The sequence below is a fragment of the Prunus persica genome, chromosome G4 (genome assembly GCF_000346465.2).
Source record: "Prunus persica cultivar Lovell chromosome G4, Prunus_persica_NCBIv2, whole genome shotgun sequence".
Taxonomy (NCBI): domain Eukaryota; kingdom Viridiplantae; phylum Streptophyta; class Magnoliopsida; order Rosales; family Rosaceae; genus Prunus; species Prunus persica.
Window position 1 is genome coordinate 12,463,942 of NC_034012.1, and position 16,613 is coordinate 12,480,554.

General features: G+C 35.7%; 3 protein-coding genes across 4 annotated transcripts; 2 read left to right on the forward strand and 1 right to left on the reverse strand.

Moving 5' to 3' along the window:
• On the forward strand, nucleotides 228–4,383 carry LOC18780580 (dihydroflavonol 4-reductase). Its single transcript, XM_007211452.2, has 6 exons — nucleotides 228–671; nucleotides 2,492–2,659; nucleotides 2,750–2,967; nucleotides 3,072–3,231; nucleotides 3,597–3,807; nucleotides 4,088–4,383. Exons 1-6 carry the CDS (start codon nucleotides 533–535, stop codon nucleotides 4,239–4,241), a joined length of 1,050 nt encoding a protein of 349 aa, XP_007211514.1. The 5' UTR covers nucleotides 228–532; the 3' UTR covers nucleotides 4,242–4,383.
• LOC18778315 lies at nucleotides 6,266–9,230 on the reverse strand. Of its 2 annotated transcripts, XM_020563137.1 has the most exons (3): nucleotides 8,892–9,230; nucleotides 7,851–8,801; nucleotides 6,266–7,172 (listed from the first exon to the last, which is right to left on the reverse strand). In XM_020563137.1, exons 2-3 carry the CDS (start codon nucleotides 8,512–8,514, stop codon nucleotides 6,541–6,543), a joined length of 1,296 nt encoding a protein of 431 aa, XP_020418726.1. In that variant the 5' UTR covers nucleotides 8,515–8,801; nucleotides 8,892–9,230; the 3' UTR covers nucleotides 6,266–6,540. The 2 variants fall into 2 exon arrangements, with proteins under 2 accessions (XP_020418726.1, XP_007211726.1); XM_007211664.2 differs by having other exon boundaries at nucleotides 7,851–9,230.
• LOC18778511 (probable histone H2A.3) lies at nucleotides 14,814–16,416 on the forward strand. Its single transcript, XM_007213914.2, has 2 exons — nucleotides 14,814–15,115; nucleotides 15,892–16,416. The coding sequence occupies exons 1-2, from the start codon at nucleotides 14,927–14,929 to the stop codon at nucleotides 16,108–16,110; spliced, it is 408 nt and encodes a 135-aa protein (XP_007213976.1). The 5' UTR covers nucleotides 14,814–14,926; the 3' UTR covers nucleotides 16,111–16,416.

The window sequence follows — 16,613 nt, forward strand, 5'->3', positions numbered from 1 at the left end:
AAATGTAAATTTGTTTTCTTGTTTTCATTATCTAAAAATATTCTTAGAATAGCTTTCCGAAAACATTACCAGACGGGCCCTAAAAGTTGTTCCCAAAATAATTTTATATAAAGATGAATTCATAATAGAAAAATTATTAAATAATAGGTGGAAAATTACAAATGTGGTGGAAATAACGCCACCCAAAGTTATGCAATTGAAGCGTGTCCCACTAAAACCTCATGGACGATTTAACACTTGGCAACCATGCATTGAAAACACAGAAATCTCCCAGACATGTAGATTCCAAATATAGGCCAGGCATGTTATATTTGCTTTCAACTTTTCCAAATCATGAACTAATTACTCTCACACGCGTACTCGATCGTCTAGTAGTTTCTGATTATACAATTGCGAAATGAATATTATATTAGCTACATGATTACAACATCCAATAAATTCCCTCATAGACAACACTGAATTGACCAAAAAAAAAAAAAAAAAGACAACACTGAAAGGGTATCCAGAACAGCAGCCTCCATTGAGTTAAAGAATGGTGGGTTTGGAGGGCAAGAGAAAGGGAGCTATGGCAACTTACTGTGTGACAGGAGCCACTGGTTTTATAGGGTCTTGGCTGGTGAACACCCTCTTGGAAAGAGGCCACATGGTTCATGCCACAGTTCGTGATCCTGGTCTGTTACCTCACCAACCTCTCACTTTTGCTTGTTTTGGTTCTTCATGTTTTTCTTTTCATCCAAGCAGAAAAACTTATGGCTTTCTTTGTTCTGATTTGTTTGTGTTTATGGTTGATATGAATTGAACTAGAGAGAGAGAGAGAGAGAGAAATTAAGGACTACTCTGAGTTAGCGTTAGCTTCTGTGATTTGTATAATTTTTTTTTGGTCTAACATGGCTTAGCTAGAAAATCATCCATAGTTGCATATTAGACACACAAAAATTTTGAGTTAGCATCAGCTTCTGAGATTATTGGTATAGGCTTTTCAATCAAAGATGGCTTAGCTTTAAAAAATAAATATATTTAAAAAAATCGTCAGCACCCTGCATATAGAAGTCAAGTGAGTACCAAGTTTGATAATTACATGCATTTAAAAAAAACTTGATGTCAATCTCAAAGATATGTGTGTATCATTTCCTTGGTTTGCTATTGGTTTATGTGGAGGTGATGGTGGGATTTTTGCAATGTACTGTAAACTATAATATTTAACCATGGAGAATGAAAAGAATTGGAGTATCCAATCACCCAATAAATTGTAATTCAATTAGTCTTCCAAAGGAAAAAGTCTGACCATTAAACCAATTATGGGATTCGGATTTGTAGACCAAGAATGTTACCTCAATCATTCTCTTTAATTTCAAAAATATTCTCAAGTTGTGCAAACACGGTTTAGCCTAGTATACAAGGGTCTTGATTTGCAGACTAATAGTTTCAAATTCAAACTATATAGCACATGAATCTAAGTTTCCATGGCATCTTTTCTGTGATGGGCACCCATCACGAAGGAAACATTAATTAAATAGTATATATTTTTGGCCTTTTGCTTTATAAGATAGAAATGTAGGATAGTTTGGAACATGTTGGTTGGTGTGAGGTCAAGGCCCTAATTACATTTTTTGTCTGTTAGGATGACTTTATATGCACAATTTAAAACACCCAAGTCTCATCAATCACTGGTTACATGCCCTCACTTAAGTATTATTTATTTTTATTAAGAATTAATCTGACTATTTTGGTTTTATTAAGAATTAATCTGAAATGAAGGCAACTATGTTTACAAGTTACAACAACCATTCCTATTGGGCTGGTTAAACATTGACCTAACTCCTAAGCAATCCAATAGACTGCTAATCTAGGCCAAGAAATATTGGAACAAATCTAGATTGGACTGAGGAAGCAGCTCAGCCCAATTTTGTAACTTGGTCCAAATAATGGCAGATTTGGATTTGTCTGTTTCGTTTAGGTGTAGTTCATAGGTGGAATTGGATTTAATCCATGGGACTGCTCAGTCCAACCTTTTTGACAGTGATTTTCATCTTATTTGGTGATGAGGGCTTCTGTTTGGCCTGCCGAAACTCATTTGCCTTGATCAGAACTGCTACAAATGGAAGTTCAATTAAGTGATAGTTTTCTTTTCAAAAAAATAAATTAACTGATAAAATGGTGAGGGGTGGAAAAGGTATGTTTCTTATGTTGAAAATTATTAGAACAGATCACTTTGCTCACAGATTAAAGCCATGTGAATCAAACTCCATGTATGATGTCTAGTTCATTGGTAGAGACAGCAACACAGAACAAGTAAAAATACTTTAGCGGTGAAATGAAAACACTTCTGTCCTGAATTACAAAGTAAAAGAATTGGATCATGCAACCAATTTCTGTTCTATATACCTCTTTGTCATAAAAAATGAAATCCTTAATTCATGAGCATGCTTTGTCTCTTCTTGTTATTCTGAATGTTTTAATAAGGCTGATCAAGTTCCACCTAACATCTCAGCCAAGTGTTTGCACCTATTATCATTGTGGACAAACACTGACCGGTTGAGATTGTTCCAAGCTGATTTGGGAGAGGAAGGAAGCTTCGACAAGGCTGTGAAGGGCTGTGATGGTGTATTTCATGTTGCAGCATCAATGGAATTCAGTGTTACTGTAGAAGAAAACATTGGTAATCACTATGTAAATCTACAATGCTACCTTAATATCATTTAGTGGAGCATAACACTAATTAAGTTGCTCTCAATCTTTGACATCTAAGAGAGTTATGTGCAATCAAATATCATTGAACCTGCAATCAAAGGAACCTTGGATCTCCTCAAATCCTGTCTGAATTCTGGAACTGTGAAAAGGGTTGTGCTCACCTCTTCCATCAGCACTCTCACTGCCAAAGACAGCAAGGGAAATGCAAGAGCTGTTGTTGATGAATCTTGTCAAACACCAGTTGATCAAGTCTTGAGTGAAAAAGCAAATGGATGGGTAATGCTTCCTCTCCCTCTCATGCGTTATGCTTACTACAAAATTGCCTACTCAATAATTATTATTGTACATGAGAAATTTTATAATTAAAAACTCTTTGACAGGTTTATGTACTTTCAAAGATTCTCACAGAGGAAGCAGCATTTAGATTTGCAAATGAGAATGACATTAATCTGGTATCAGTGATAACAAGTACTGTTGGAGGTCCATTTCTCACTTCCAAGGTTCCATCAAGCATTCAAGTTCTTTTGTCACCAATAACAGGTGGTTCTTCTGCTATACCTGTCTCATGCAGATAAAAAATACATGGACATGGCAAACTAATAGCTTCTTAAAATGCTGAATTCTCTTAAAATGAGAAAATTAGGTGTGATTCATCACAATTATGGAGTGATATCATAATTTCACAAGTCTACCACAAACTAAATGTTATTTAAATCTGTCCTGATTTTCCCTGATATCTTTCTGAAATGTCCCAATAAATATGTAAAATTAAATTATGTTTCAGCTTTTACTATGAAAATGCATATAACTTATGATTGATGCATGGGACACATTCTCAGAAATAAAACAAGAATTATGGATAGAGGAAGACAATTGAACATGTGGATATATGATCTTTTATGTAGGTGACTCTGAATTCCATGGGATATTATCTGCTGTAAATGCAAGAATGGGTTCAATTGCTTTAGTTCATGTTGAAGATATATGCAGTGCCCACATATTTTTAATGGAGCATGCCAAAGCTGAAGGTCCTTACATATGCGCTGCCCAAAGTTATCCAATATCTGAGTTGGTTAAGTATCTAGCTCAGGCATACCCTTGCTCAAATTCAAACAGGTAGTTTCTCTGTCATAGATGTAGACATATATGTTTAAGTATAAACAAATTCAAATACTATGTTCTAAGCCGCCGGACGAAAATTGAACCTTTCAAATGACCAAGGTTAAATACCATGTAACTAAATGGTATATCGTATTATCCGTCCCGCGAGCTTAGAACATAGTATGTGCTTTATTAAAGTATTTAAACAATGTGATTTTCAAGTTAAGTCTCCAACTTAGATCCTCATCAAATGGCTTATGTATTAAGACTAAAATACTCATGTTAACTGATACAGATTTATGGAGGAGGAAATTAATGATGTAGTGCCTTCAGAAATCTCTTCAAAGAAGCTAACAGATTTGGGATTCAGTTTCAAGCATGGACTGGAAGATATTATCCATCAGACAATTACTACTTGTCTAGGTTATGGCTTTCTGCCTTCTCTTTGAAGTTAATGGTGTTCAAGTTAGGCTGTATACTTTTTATGGAATTTTTTAAGTGTGCCCATCAATGATGAACGAAATTTGATGCTATGAACATGTTTACCTATATCCAATTTTATAAAAATTCATTGCCATTATTGATGATTAATCAAAGATGTGGGCCTGGTTGCAAAAATGTAGCATTATTCCTCTGTGATTTCATGCCACCCTAACGAAGCCAAACTAAGGTGGTCATTATTTAACAATAATCACAAATGTAGAAAATGATATCTCCAAGCCCAGCGTATGGTCCAGCAAGAACTATGGATAATTCAGAAAGCTTGAGAAGTTATTGCAGTTCGCATATATTTAGGTGAAGCAGAATTAATGCAAAGCTTGCTCAATGAACTTGTCATAGGGTTGTAGGTACCACCAGTATGCTTCTGTATAAAGTTATTTGCTTTTGTCAGTGGTGTTTTTATTAAGAAGTAATATAAATTTTTAATAAAAATTCAAGTGCTTTTTGTATATCCAGAACCTTTTTTTAAAAGTACTTTTTCAGGAATTACTAAAATTTAATTATATTAATCCTTAAAAGACTGGGTTGCTTATCTCTGTCAAACTTCATTTATAAATAAAAACACATTTTTGACTACTTGTTAACTGCTTTTAATTATTGTTATTTTCAAGTTGTTTGTCTCTACTCAGAAGAACAGAAGCCTCATCTCTGCCACTTCCTGATAATAAAATAACAATCAGAAGCTTGACATGATCGGTGCATTGCTTAGCCATTGGCAGCCCTCTTGTGAAGAGTCTATGTCAAGCAGTAATGTCAACTGTAATAAAACAAAGATATTCAATATTTGAGTTCATCATCATCTGCAAATGCAACTTTTTTGAGGCCAGAAATTGAAATTGAATAAGACCATATTCAATTTTCTTCAGATCATGATTTCAGAAAAGTTTTAGGAGCAGTAGCATTCATTTATGAGGTGCATGTGCCACAGAGCCTTAAAAGCTGTACAGATGTATCAGTAAGGACATGTACGTAATGTTCTGGTAATTTAATCCATAGTCCCTAGACGAAGGTAGATGCACTTAAAAGACTATAAAGCTAACAATTAAAACTACCATTTTTGAAGAGGGAGAGAGATGGGTAATTTCTTGAATGTAGCCGTAATATTGTAACGTGATATTATAAGTGCTACCGTTATGCGAATTATTCAAAAGTTAAAATAGAGAGATATACGAGCCCTGACCTTATCTTGAATGTTAGCTGCTCCTACACCAACAGTAGGCACCAAAGAAATCAAATCTGAAAATAGAGAGTAAAAAAGATTTACACAAAAATATCAATCAAACCTTCAAACAGTGATAGGGATAGAAGAGACAAAACAAATGCCTGACAGTGAACATATGTCATGCAATCCTTCTTGAATTTTGTCCTCTGATTTTGGACTAACATGACATAAACCTTCCAACAAGGACCACATGACAACCTTGTCCCTCTGCACAATGCCAGTGGCTACTAAAAAACCCATAATGGTCCCATTTAAAATTTAGAAGGAATCTAAGTTTTTAGTAATTATTCTACTAATGCAAGTTCTTTGTCTCTGAGCTCTGTAGCTCTTAGCTTGTAGGACTCAATAAAACAGCATAAAGAGTGCAAGCTTTCTGTTCTCTTCTCTTGGGTATTTTGCTTCAATCTTTGAAGGTTTGAAGTTTTAATTACTTGTGATTTAATATTCTGCCTTCCCCAAGAACTATTGAAATTGATGATGCTCAGGTTCACACTTGGGGTTGAATGCTTACTCATTTTGATAGACATTGACCTTTCCTTTAATGCAGGCAAGAGAATAGCATGCACACAATTCAATAATTCAATCACTATTATTAACTGCGATTTTTCTTTCAAGACTACAGATTAATATATGGTTTATTTTTCCCAAACTATTTTTTTTTTATAATTCAATTGTTTTAGTGATCATTGTTGGCAAGCTCTATCAGTTGTTGCAATAACAGCAGAAATATTCATTTCTTCACCAAAAAAAAAAAAAAATTGTTGCACTGATAGCACAGACCTTAACTGAAGAGGCAGAGATACAATTGAGACTGAAATGCACAACTTTTACACAATGGTAGGTGACTTGGAGTCTTGAAAGAAGAATCAATTTTCTTCCAAAAATCAGTGGGAAAATATCTTCACCCAAAAAAAATAGAAAGAAAAAAAACAGGAAGGATTCACATAACATCATAAATATAGATGCATTGAGCCTTTTTTTAAGAAAAAAAATTCAGCAAAAAAGATAAGAAAAGGATTGTTTCTTCAGGGTTTGCAGATGACCACAAAGCAAGGAAGGAGAGCTCGAGGATTGAGCAGATAAAGCTCTTCAATATTTGAGTAAAGACCCATTTTTCCAGCCAAAGAATCAAACCCAGTTTGGCCGGCAATTTCTTGTATATTCTCTAAAGGCTTATGAACCCTCCCAGCAATTACTCTGCAGACTATCAAAACTTTCCTTATGGAGGGATCTTCTTCTAATATTTGAATGGACTCAAAAGCTCTTCCACTTGTTGAAGTTGTAAAAACACCTACCCCTTCCTTGAGCTCCTTCTTTGCAGAGAACCCATTTCTTATGATCCTACAAACACAGCATTTTTCTGATACACAGAGACTTGAGGAACTATTTAGACCAAGGGAGCAGGCCACAGTGGTGCCATAAAACCTCAAAAGCTCATTCCCATCAGCAATGCACCTAGGGTGTTTCTTAGGGAGTTTGCTGGCTTTCATTTTCACCATCTCTCGATATTCTTCGAATCGAGCAAGAGTTCTTTGCATGTTGTGGACTTTCAACACTCTCTCAATCCGGCCACAATTGTTCTCGGATTTCAACCAGCTTGTCCGGCATATTATTTCGACAATTTTTCTAGATGAGTCACCTTCCATAAGTTCAGTAACTGCCACAGATATGAAGATAGTGTGAGTGGGAAATCTACTCTAAAATTTGAAGTAACCATTGGATGAATCCAAAGATAGTTTATAGAATCAGAGCCATTTTAGAGTGTGATTGACCAAACATTTGGGTGAACACTAAATATGCTGGAAGTCATCATTCAAGCAAAAAACTGAGGTTTTAGTGAATGTTAAGTTGTTGGGGAACCAAAAGGAAACCAGATAAAGTTTCTGCTAGATTCACCAGTGTCTCAAGCAGTGGTCTCATCTTCAAACTTGCAATATGTAAATAAGAAGAACTCTCTGCGCTCTTCCTCATTTCTTTGTCAGAAAAAAAAAAACAAAAAAAAAAAAAAAAACACAAGAGTGCTCGTATATTTGTGGCCAGAAGAATATTAGTAATTTGATCCAAAGAGGATAAGGAAAAGTAAAACAGATGCATATCTACAATGTGTAATAAGGAGAACTCTGTTCACATTTGCTCTTTTCTTGGTCAGAAGAAAGTGCTCATATTTTTGTGGTCATAAGAATTTAGACATTTAGTCCTAAGAGGATAAGGAAAACTGAAAATAACAAATACTTGAAAACAAGAAGAAGAAAGGTTCTGAACGAACTGAAGAACATTTCAATTTTCAAATAATATTTGCCCAAAATGAGAGTTTTATTCAGCAGGGATTTCTTACCAGCATGTTTAGAGAGATGGTGTGCTTCAGCAGCTTCCCATTTGGTAAAATGCTCACCACATTTGTGACAAGTTATTGCAGAAGAACCATGAGAGTTCTCTGCGACTGTGTCAAAGGAGACCCTATTGCTCTGACGAATTCCACCACTACCAGGAAAAGCTGAACCTTTCCCTGACCCTTCTGTATTATCTGCAGATGCAAGAAAAGGACTTTTCCTTGGAGGAGTTGATGAGGTCCTAAAAGATGGATTAAAATAGTGCACTGTTGATTGACCACCAGGGCCAGGTGTGCCTGGCCTTAGAGTATCCACAAATGTTGAACCACCACCACCATTGTTGATGTTTCCAGACCCAATTCCTTCACCAAGGCTTGTGATTTTGAGCTCACACCTCGAGTTGCTCAAAATTACTTCATGGGTTATTGGGTTCAGAAACTCACTGCTCCCTATAGATCTTGGGCTGCAATTACTTGGTGGCCTTTCCAAATGTCTCTTGCTTCCATGAATCACATCCTTGAGGTTTGCTATAGACCTTGAACAGCCTGACCTCCCTCCCTTTCTTGTCAAGATTGTGCTCAACTGCCTCCTTGACTTTGGATCATGAACTTCTGATCGCTCTGATTTGCAGTGTAGAGATTTCTTCAGAGAGAACCACACTGTTGGCATATTTAATCCCCCCCTTTGCCTTTTTTGTTCTCGTTTTTCTAGTGGCTAGGCTGCTCCAAAGCTCCTTACAAAGTACAATCTTTGAATTCTTCAAGTGTTCTCCATTGGGTTGAAAAGCAAGTCATCACTTTCCATTGCCATTTCACATCCTTCCTACCAGCATTAAAGCTGGAAAAAGTAAGCTAGCTGCCATCACTTTCTCTTCAATTAACTTTCTATTTTGGCACACAACTTTAACTTCTTTCCACTTCTAGCAACCAAGAATTCATCCAAGAATATTCAAAAAGCTAGATATCAAAGAGAACCCATGTCAAAAACTTTTATGAAAAACCCAGGAATACAATTTTAAAAAAATAATAAATTCAAATTCAAAGTACCATTATGTCTTTTGTAAAGTGTCATTCAAATGAAGCACATTTTGGAAGTATCTCCAAAATGGGTATCCAGGAAAGAGGAAGAGAGAGAAGTGGTCTCAAAGCCATAAACAAGAGAAGACATTTTGATTTATAAAACAAGAAGACACATGAAAATTCAAAAAAAATGGAGAATCTTTGCGCTATTTACCAAAACCTTGCTCTGTAATAACACCAATAAATGGGCATCGTTACTGAGGAAGGTACACGTGAAAGAAAGAGACACTAAACCCTGAAATCTGAATTGGCATTAATTAGGGATTCTCATGAATCTGTCTCATATCTTATTTGAATTTTTAACCTGTTTCAGTTTCTGCGTCTGAAAGATTTTTTCTTTTTGTGGTAGTGGTGTAATTGAAGGGATTAAATCCAAAGCACAATGCCCAAATTTTGTCCCCACCTTGTCCAATCGCCACTGTAAAAGTAGAGCTTCTGACTTACATGCATAATGGGTAATGAGGGAGCGGAGTCGGCTTATTCAAAACCATTGAATCACATTACACGACATATTTTCGTAGTTTCCTACGGATGCGTTCACCAAGTGAAAAGGAATAAAATTGGGTAAAGTTAGAGGAGCGCTGAAAAGAAAGTTTGTTAATCATTCTCACACAGTATGATTATCCACTAATGTTTTGTTGATTATGACCTGGTTTTTTTTTTTTTTTTTTTTTTTGGTCCAAGTTGCAATTCATTGCAAACCCTCAAAGGGATAGAGAATCGTACAAGCAAAAGCACCAGCCATAAAACTAAAAGAAAACAAGCAATAACAAATCTAGCTAAAACTAGTACAGTATAGCATGAAGATCATGTTCCCGAGTCAAAAACTAAAATGTCAAAAGCCAACAAAAAAGCATTTAGCCCACATAAAGGCATAAAGCCCACAAAGAGGCATTACGCCCGCATTCAGCATAAAGCCCACATTAAATATAAAATACATAAAATAAAACACAGGAAACCTAGCCGTCACAACCAAAGAGAAACTCCAAGCTGCCACCACCAGTAAAAAGAAACTCCACACCTTGTTTTCAGATTAAAGGTTACACGTTAAGTTTAACGTTCAACACCTAAATCCTCATATTAAAATGAGCAAGAAAAAGGTAAACCCTTCATATTAAAATGATCTAGAAAAAGGTAAAGTCTTCATATTAATATTCATCAAATGATGTGTTTGTACATGTTATGTGCCTAGTAATATAGACTACATGTGATTTTTAGATAAATCCTTTTTATCGGAACTTCATTGTTTGATACTAGAGAAACTATTTTGAGTGCTCGTTAAGCATTGTTTATTTAGGTCCATAAGTGATTGTTTTGAAATTTTTAAAAGGCCAGCCGGTTTAGTAAAACATGTAAAAATTTATTGTAAGTAATTACTGTAAGGGAAAGCAATTAGGAAAAGCAGCTAGTTGTTTTCAGTTTTGAATTATGTGAAAATTTAGTCTGGGAGGCGCTGAAGTTTAATGAAAATTTTAAAATTCCAAAAATAACCCGAAATATTTTCACACTACTTCTCCATAGTCTTTCTGCCCTTCAATCTTCTCGCTTTCTCCAAGCCAGAGGTCACACTCTTCTCCTTCTCTTCCTTTTGTTCTTCAATTTTTGTTGTTGGATCAATTGAAGCACTCTCAAGATGGCACAAGACTCAAGTAAATGACATATTAGGTTGATTTCTATCAGTTTCATTCTTCCCTTTCTTTTTAATTCCTAGGGTTTTAATATGTTTTTTTTTCTTACTTTCGTTCTCTAATGGGTGCATATTTCATAAGCAACCTGAGTTCACCTTACAGAGTGGGTATTACTTAGATGTGAACATTGCAGGCCTCATTGGTTTCAAGTCAAAGACAAAAAATATACATGCATTGTATGCAATGATAAGATTAGATGTAATCTATGATTTCATTCTTTTGTGCTTATATATATATATATATATATATATACACGTCTTTCTTGCAATAAGATGGCAAAGAAGCATGTGAAAAATCTTGCCTTATCACTACTATGTTCTATTACCCAAATATTCAACCAAGTTGAAGTTTTTGTTTATTGTTTGAAATATTGATAATAGAAGTTTTTGTGTTGAATGTGCGTTTTGTGATTCTAATTAAAGGTAGGCGCTTAAAATAATGAACTGCAATGAAAACAAAAACTGAAATGTGTATAAGTGGTGATCCGTATCATGTCCACACCTAATTCTAATAAATAAATCTTAAGGTATAAATTTACTATTTGTGTTTTCTGTAACAATGTTAAATTTTGGGGCCAATTAAATTGAATTGGATTTATGATGATTTTCGAAGTACAAGGTGTCAATATCATTTCTAGTGTAGGCAGATTCACTCAATGATATGTATTACTTGAAATAGACAATATAGAATGAGTGTAGGACGATTCTAGGATTTTATGTAATTAGTAACATTCTTCAATTTTAGGCTTTCTAGACTTGTGAAATTAATGATAGCGAATTTTTAAGCAAGTGTAGGTGGTGATGGAATACATTAAGGCAAGTTGTCAACTTAAAAATATACAAAACCAGAATGCTCTTGTTCCAAATGGACCATTCTAAATCATGAAAAAAAACCAATTCTCCAGCAGTGGGAATCAAAGAAACAAAATGCACCAACAAAAATAAAAGAAGATGAGCACCGATGATCTTGGAAGGCAAACCTTTTTTCTTCTTGGACAGTGGAACCTAAACTTGATTTGATCCTTGGATTTGTAAGAAGCATTAATGAAACCCAAACTTCAAAACACAAGTGTTTTTCTTGTTAACTTTGGGTTTTCGCAAAGAGAAATATCATTATTAGCTTTCATCACTCATCTTCTTCAACTATTTAATTCAGCTTTGAAAACCTAATTCCTCCTCGTGTGAAGAGGGGCCATCAGCCAAAACTAAATGTTAATATTACATGATTAAACCATACAACAACAAAAAACTCAAGCTACCGTGCAGTGCATTATCCACGTATATATTTTTATCAACCAAATGACTATCCAAAATGTTTAAAATAGGTGGATGGAGCAAGTCTGGGAGAGAACTTCTCCAACATCATGCCTTCTCAAGCCAATGATTCGGTGCTTCTAATAATTGATGAAAGTGCTTTAGAGCACTTACGTCCAATTGTGCCATGACAAAGGATAAGGACAAGTAAGGATAAACACTATTCATGTGAATGGTGACTGTCCTAGCCATTTTTTTCCATTGTTATGGCAACTCAAGAGCAACCACTATTTACATGAGATATGAGGATAGGGATTTGTATGGATTTTAGTGTAGGAAGTGAAGAACATGGCTAGGTATTTATAGGAAAAAAAATTCCGAATTTTTATGTTTTTTTTATTATAAATTTTTTTGTTATTTAAATTGGCTGTTGACGTCAACTTGCCCAGGCAAGTCTTGACTTCAAACTTGCCCAGTTTGGTGGATCCACTTTTTGTCATGACAACTTTTCCTTTGTGGGGGTTGTTTTTGGAGCTTAGACCGGCAAAATTGGAGAGGTGGAAGTGCTCTTATGGTCTACAGGCTCTCTTTAGAATTGAGACATTTTGTAGCTCAACCACCCTCGAGTCACCTTTAGGGACGGATCCAGAAATTTTTGTTGTTGAGGGCAAAATGTAGTAGTTTAATTTAAATCACTAACATACTTCAAAATTTTATAAAGTTCATGCCTAAAGCAGATAACAATTTTTTATAACATGAATACTGAAGATTCCACAATAGAACTAAAAAGTCCAAAACTCAATCCACTTCAAACATGGATGAATTATATACAAGTAACAAGAAGAAGAGCCAACGAAATTTTAGGAAATTTTGGTTGTTTTAGTAACATTTTCCAGCCATAAAATGGTGAAGTAACAAGGAGAAGAGACCAAAACAACTTGGAGATGAGAATGTTGGGTGTTAGTAATTATGGTTGATTTAAGTGACAACCAAAGCGAACTCGTTTTGGTATGTCAACTTTGCCCCTCCATGTTCTCTCATAAGACTTTTATCAATCACCTTGCCCCATTGCAGCATACTTAAGTAGAGCTTCAATGGAGATTCTAAAGACTTCATGAATAGAAGAAAGGTGAGTAGGGGAAATAGCCTTCATTGGGCCTTAGGTAGATCCACCACTGGTCACCTGGACTTATAGGCCCCCATTATAGGTGCTAGTGGCACAATGAAGATGAACATGAACTCCTAAACCATCTATATGTTGGCCCAAAAAACAAATCTTTTTTCTAAACAAAGCAGCTACCTAGGAAACAGAATATCCCTTACTCCTAGCCTAGGAAACAAAATGGGAACAGTTTTTCATCTTTTCTTCTTGTGGACTTTTATTAGTAAAATGAAGTGAGAAAAGTTGATAATATGAATTAACGATATGCTTTATGAGATATGTTCACATTTTGTTTCTGCTAAAAAAATTATAGGATCAACCAATCCAGACTTCGAGCTAGACTCCCTGTCACCTCTAGAAACCATATCAATGAGACATAGAAGTTCATATTCAATGCAAATTGGTTAGATGATTAGGGCTACAAGGCTGGTCTTGCATTTCTTTGCTTTCCCTCATCTAGTCCACCTAGTACTAGTTACGTAACTCCATTATGTTCAACATAATTTTTGGTGTCCTCCAACATTTCTTGTCATCGTATCAGTAGAACCACTATGGGGGGAAGCCATTACAGCAAATAAATCAATTTTAAATTTCTCCATCACAACAAATGATCATTTTTTAAAAATACTCGCATGCTGGCCAACGGAGTTTAATTTAATGAAAAATGGCTTTGATTTGTAGACCAATAATCTCAACTCACGTTATAAGTACCTTTGTAGTTTAGACGAATGTGACTATCAAATTGACATGCCATATACATTTCACAATATTAAAAATGATGAGCTTGTGAAAACTAAAATTGTGTGAATAATAGAAACAGCGAAATTGAGTGCTGTAAGAAACAGTTTTTTTTTTTTTCCCTGTTTCCACTTGTGTGTGGACTCCATCACTGGGCCGGGAGTGTGGGTTTGGCTGGAATTGACCTTCATGGAGCATGGGCTCCAAGTAGCCTAGGTTATCTACTCTCATTAGGAACCCATTTTCTAACTTGAGCCTGAAAACAGTCATGGCCTCGGCCATTTGGCTCCCACTAGACATGCTCTCGGAGCATGAATGCTGAGCAAACCGGATTTGTATTGTGTGGAGAATCATGGTTGTATGCACGAATTTCATTCGGGCCTCTCGGTTATATGGAGAATTATTACCTCAAATCAGATTTGTATTGTGTGTTTACACACCAATATGTGTGTATTGTTTGCTGCCTGAGGGCGCTGACGCCGCTCAAAATTTTTTTTATTTAAAAAAAAAAAGAATTTTTTTAATTAAAATATGTAATAATTTTTTATTTATTAATCTTATATGTATAAATAAAATTAATCACATGTGAATAGTAATTGTCTTTGAGATGTTATGGTAATGGATGAAAAAGTAAAAATAAAAATAAAATTGCTAGGACAGATATTATTTACGTAAACAGTAACTGCGCTTACCTGCCCTTCCCCTTTGCTATGGCAAATGAGCGGTACTCTCCATTGTAATTTGTAACATTTTCAAAGGAGAAGTGCATTTATGCAATTATGCAAGCAAGGGGGGCAATGGAAAGCATACAAACCTAAGTCAAAATTTAATTGCGCAAAAACAAGTCAACACGAATGAACAGAAAAGACAAGGTTAGTTTCGTCACTTCACCAAATCTAACAGAACAAAAAGTTACAAACTTCAATCAACCAATCTCTACCGTCCCTTCTCATGTTAATCAACGGCTGTTGATCTCGATCCGCGTACTTCAGCCCATTGGCTCAGATTCAAATCCCAGCGACTATAAATACCCAAAACGCGTTTCAGTTCTGCTCCATAGCACCAAACACTTTGTTTCTCTCCATTGCTTCTAATTCTTTTCCTCTTTTTCATTCTCTCTCTCTCTCTCTCTCTCTCTAATCTGTTCCTGGAAGTCCATCAATGGCGGGTCGAGGCAAGGCTATAGGATCCGGGGCCGCGAAAAAGGCCACTTCTCGGTCGAGCAAGGCAGGTCTGCAATTCCCGGTCGGTCGTATCGCCCGGTTCTTGAAGGCAGGAAAGTACGCCGAGCGAGTCGGTGCTGGAGCTCCGGTCTACCTCGCCGCGGTCCTTGAATACCTTGCTGCTGAGGTATACTCCTCTTTCTCAACCCCTTTCTCCCTCTATATTTGTACGTGCATGAATATCTCTCTCTTCCCATTTTGTAAATCTAGGGTTAGGGTTTCGAATTGGGAATAAGATTGTTTCGTAAGTTTGTATGAGTGTGGAAATTGGTTAATTGAACATTAAGAAAACTGTGAAAAGGAGGTAATTTTGCTTCAACTGGTCGTATCGAGCCAATGTTAAGATCTTGGATCTAGTTTGTTTCCTAAATAATTTTTATTTATTTATTATTTTTTGGTTAACCAATTTGATTATTTCTTTCTTTAAAGTACGGGGCTTTGAATTGAATTCGATTTCATTGTCTGGTAATTTTCAAGTTATGATATGAATGTTTCTGTCTGTAATATTGAGAAATCTTGGATTTTTTTAAATTGCTTCATTTTTTTAGTTTTTTTATTTATCTTTTAGGCTAATAGCACTGAAAATCTTTCAACTGTCGAATAGGGTTGAATTAATATCGGCCCTTTGCATTTGAACTGTTTTATTCTTGTTCGAGTCTTCATTTTAATGTATGAGGCATGTTTGTGGAATTGGTGTTTTGGGTAAGTCATAGGAATGAAAAATTAGTGTTGGTTCTTGGATGTGTTTTCACTTCCATTTTAGATGTCAACGCTATTGAATTGGTGTGTCCTTCCAAATTAGGATATTTTCTTGGTAAAGGTATGGTTTTGTGTGTTAATTGATTTCTGTCCACAAGTTGAGGCTTTTATTCTAATGTTGTTTAATTCTGTTTGATTTTACAGGTTCTGGAATTGGCTGGTAATGCAGCAAGAGACAACAAGAAGACTCGAATTGTGCCACGCCACATTCAGCTTGCTGTGCGTAATGATGAGGAGCTCAGCAAGCTTCTTGGTGATGTTACAATTGCTAATGGTGGTGTCATGCCCAACATTCACAACCTTCTGCTCCCAAAGAAGGCCGGGACCTCATCCAAGAACGTAGGCGGTGATGATGACTCTTAAATTTGAAGAGAAATGCCAATGGGGGGGTCAATGTGCTTGATTCAGATTTAGTTTCCTCTAGTAGGTTCAAGTAGATTATTGAGTCTCTGTTTCTGGAATTGTAGTTGGGGTAGAGTTAGGGTTGTAGGTATTAGTGTTTGTGAATATAATCATCTTCTACTAGCTTCTTAATAGAAGAGATTGTGGGAACTTCTTTTGCTTCCTATTTTATATTTTTGGGCCTTTATTTTTTGAACGTGTTCTTTGTGGGTTTAAATACTTAATGACAGTGCTTCAATATTTGAGCATCATATGATTCTTCTGCTATGTACTGTTTTCTGATCTTTTACTCTTTCATTATGTGTTCCAACACCTGGAGAAATGCGGAAAGCAAGAGGCAGATCCTTTTCCCCCAACATATGCTTAGAAAATGTTTTCACTCTACGGTTATCCTTTATTTGGGTAAGAAAATTATGCGTACCTAATCTGATGTTTATTTTGCTATGAAAGCGACCCCGGCCGAA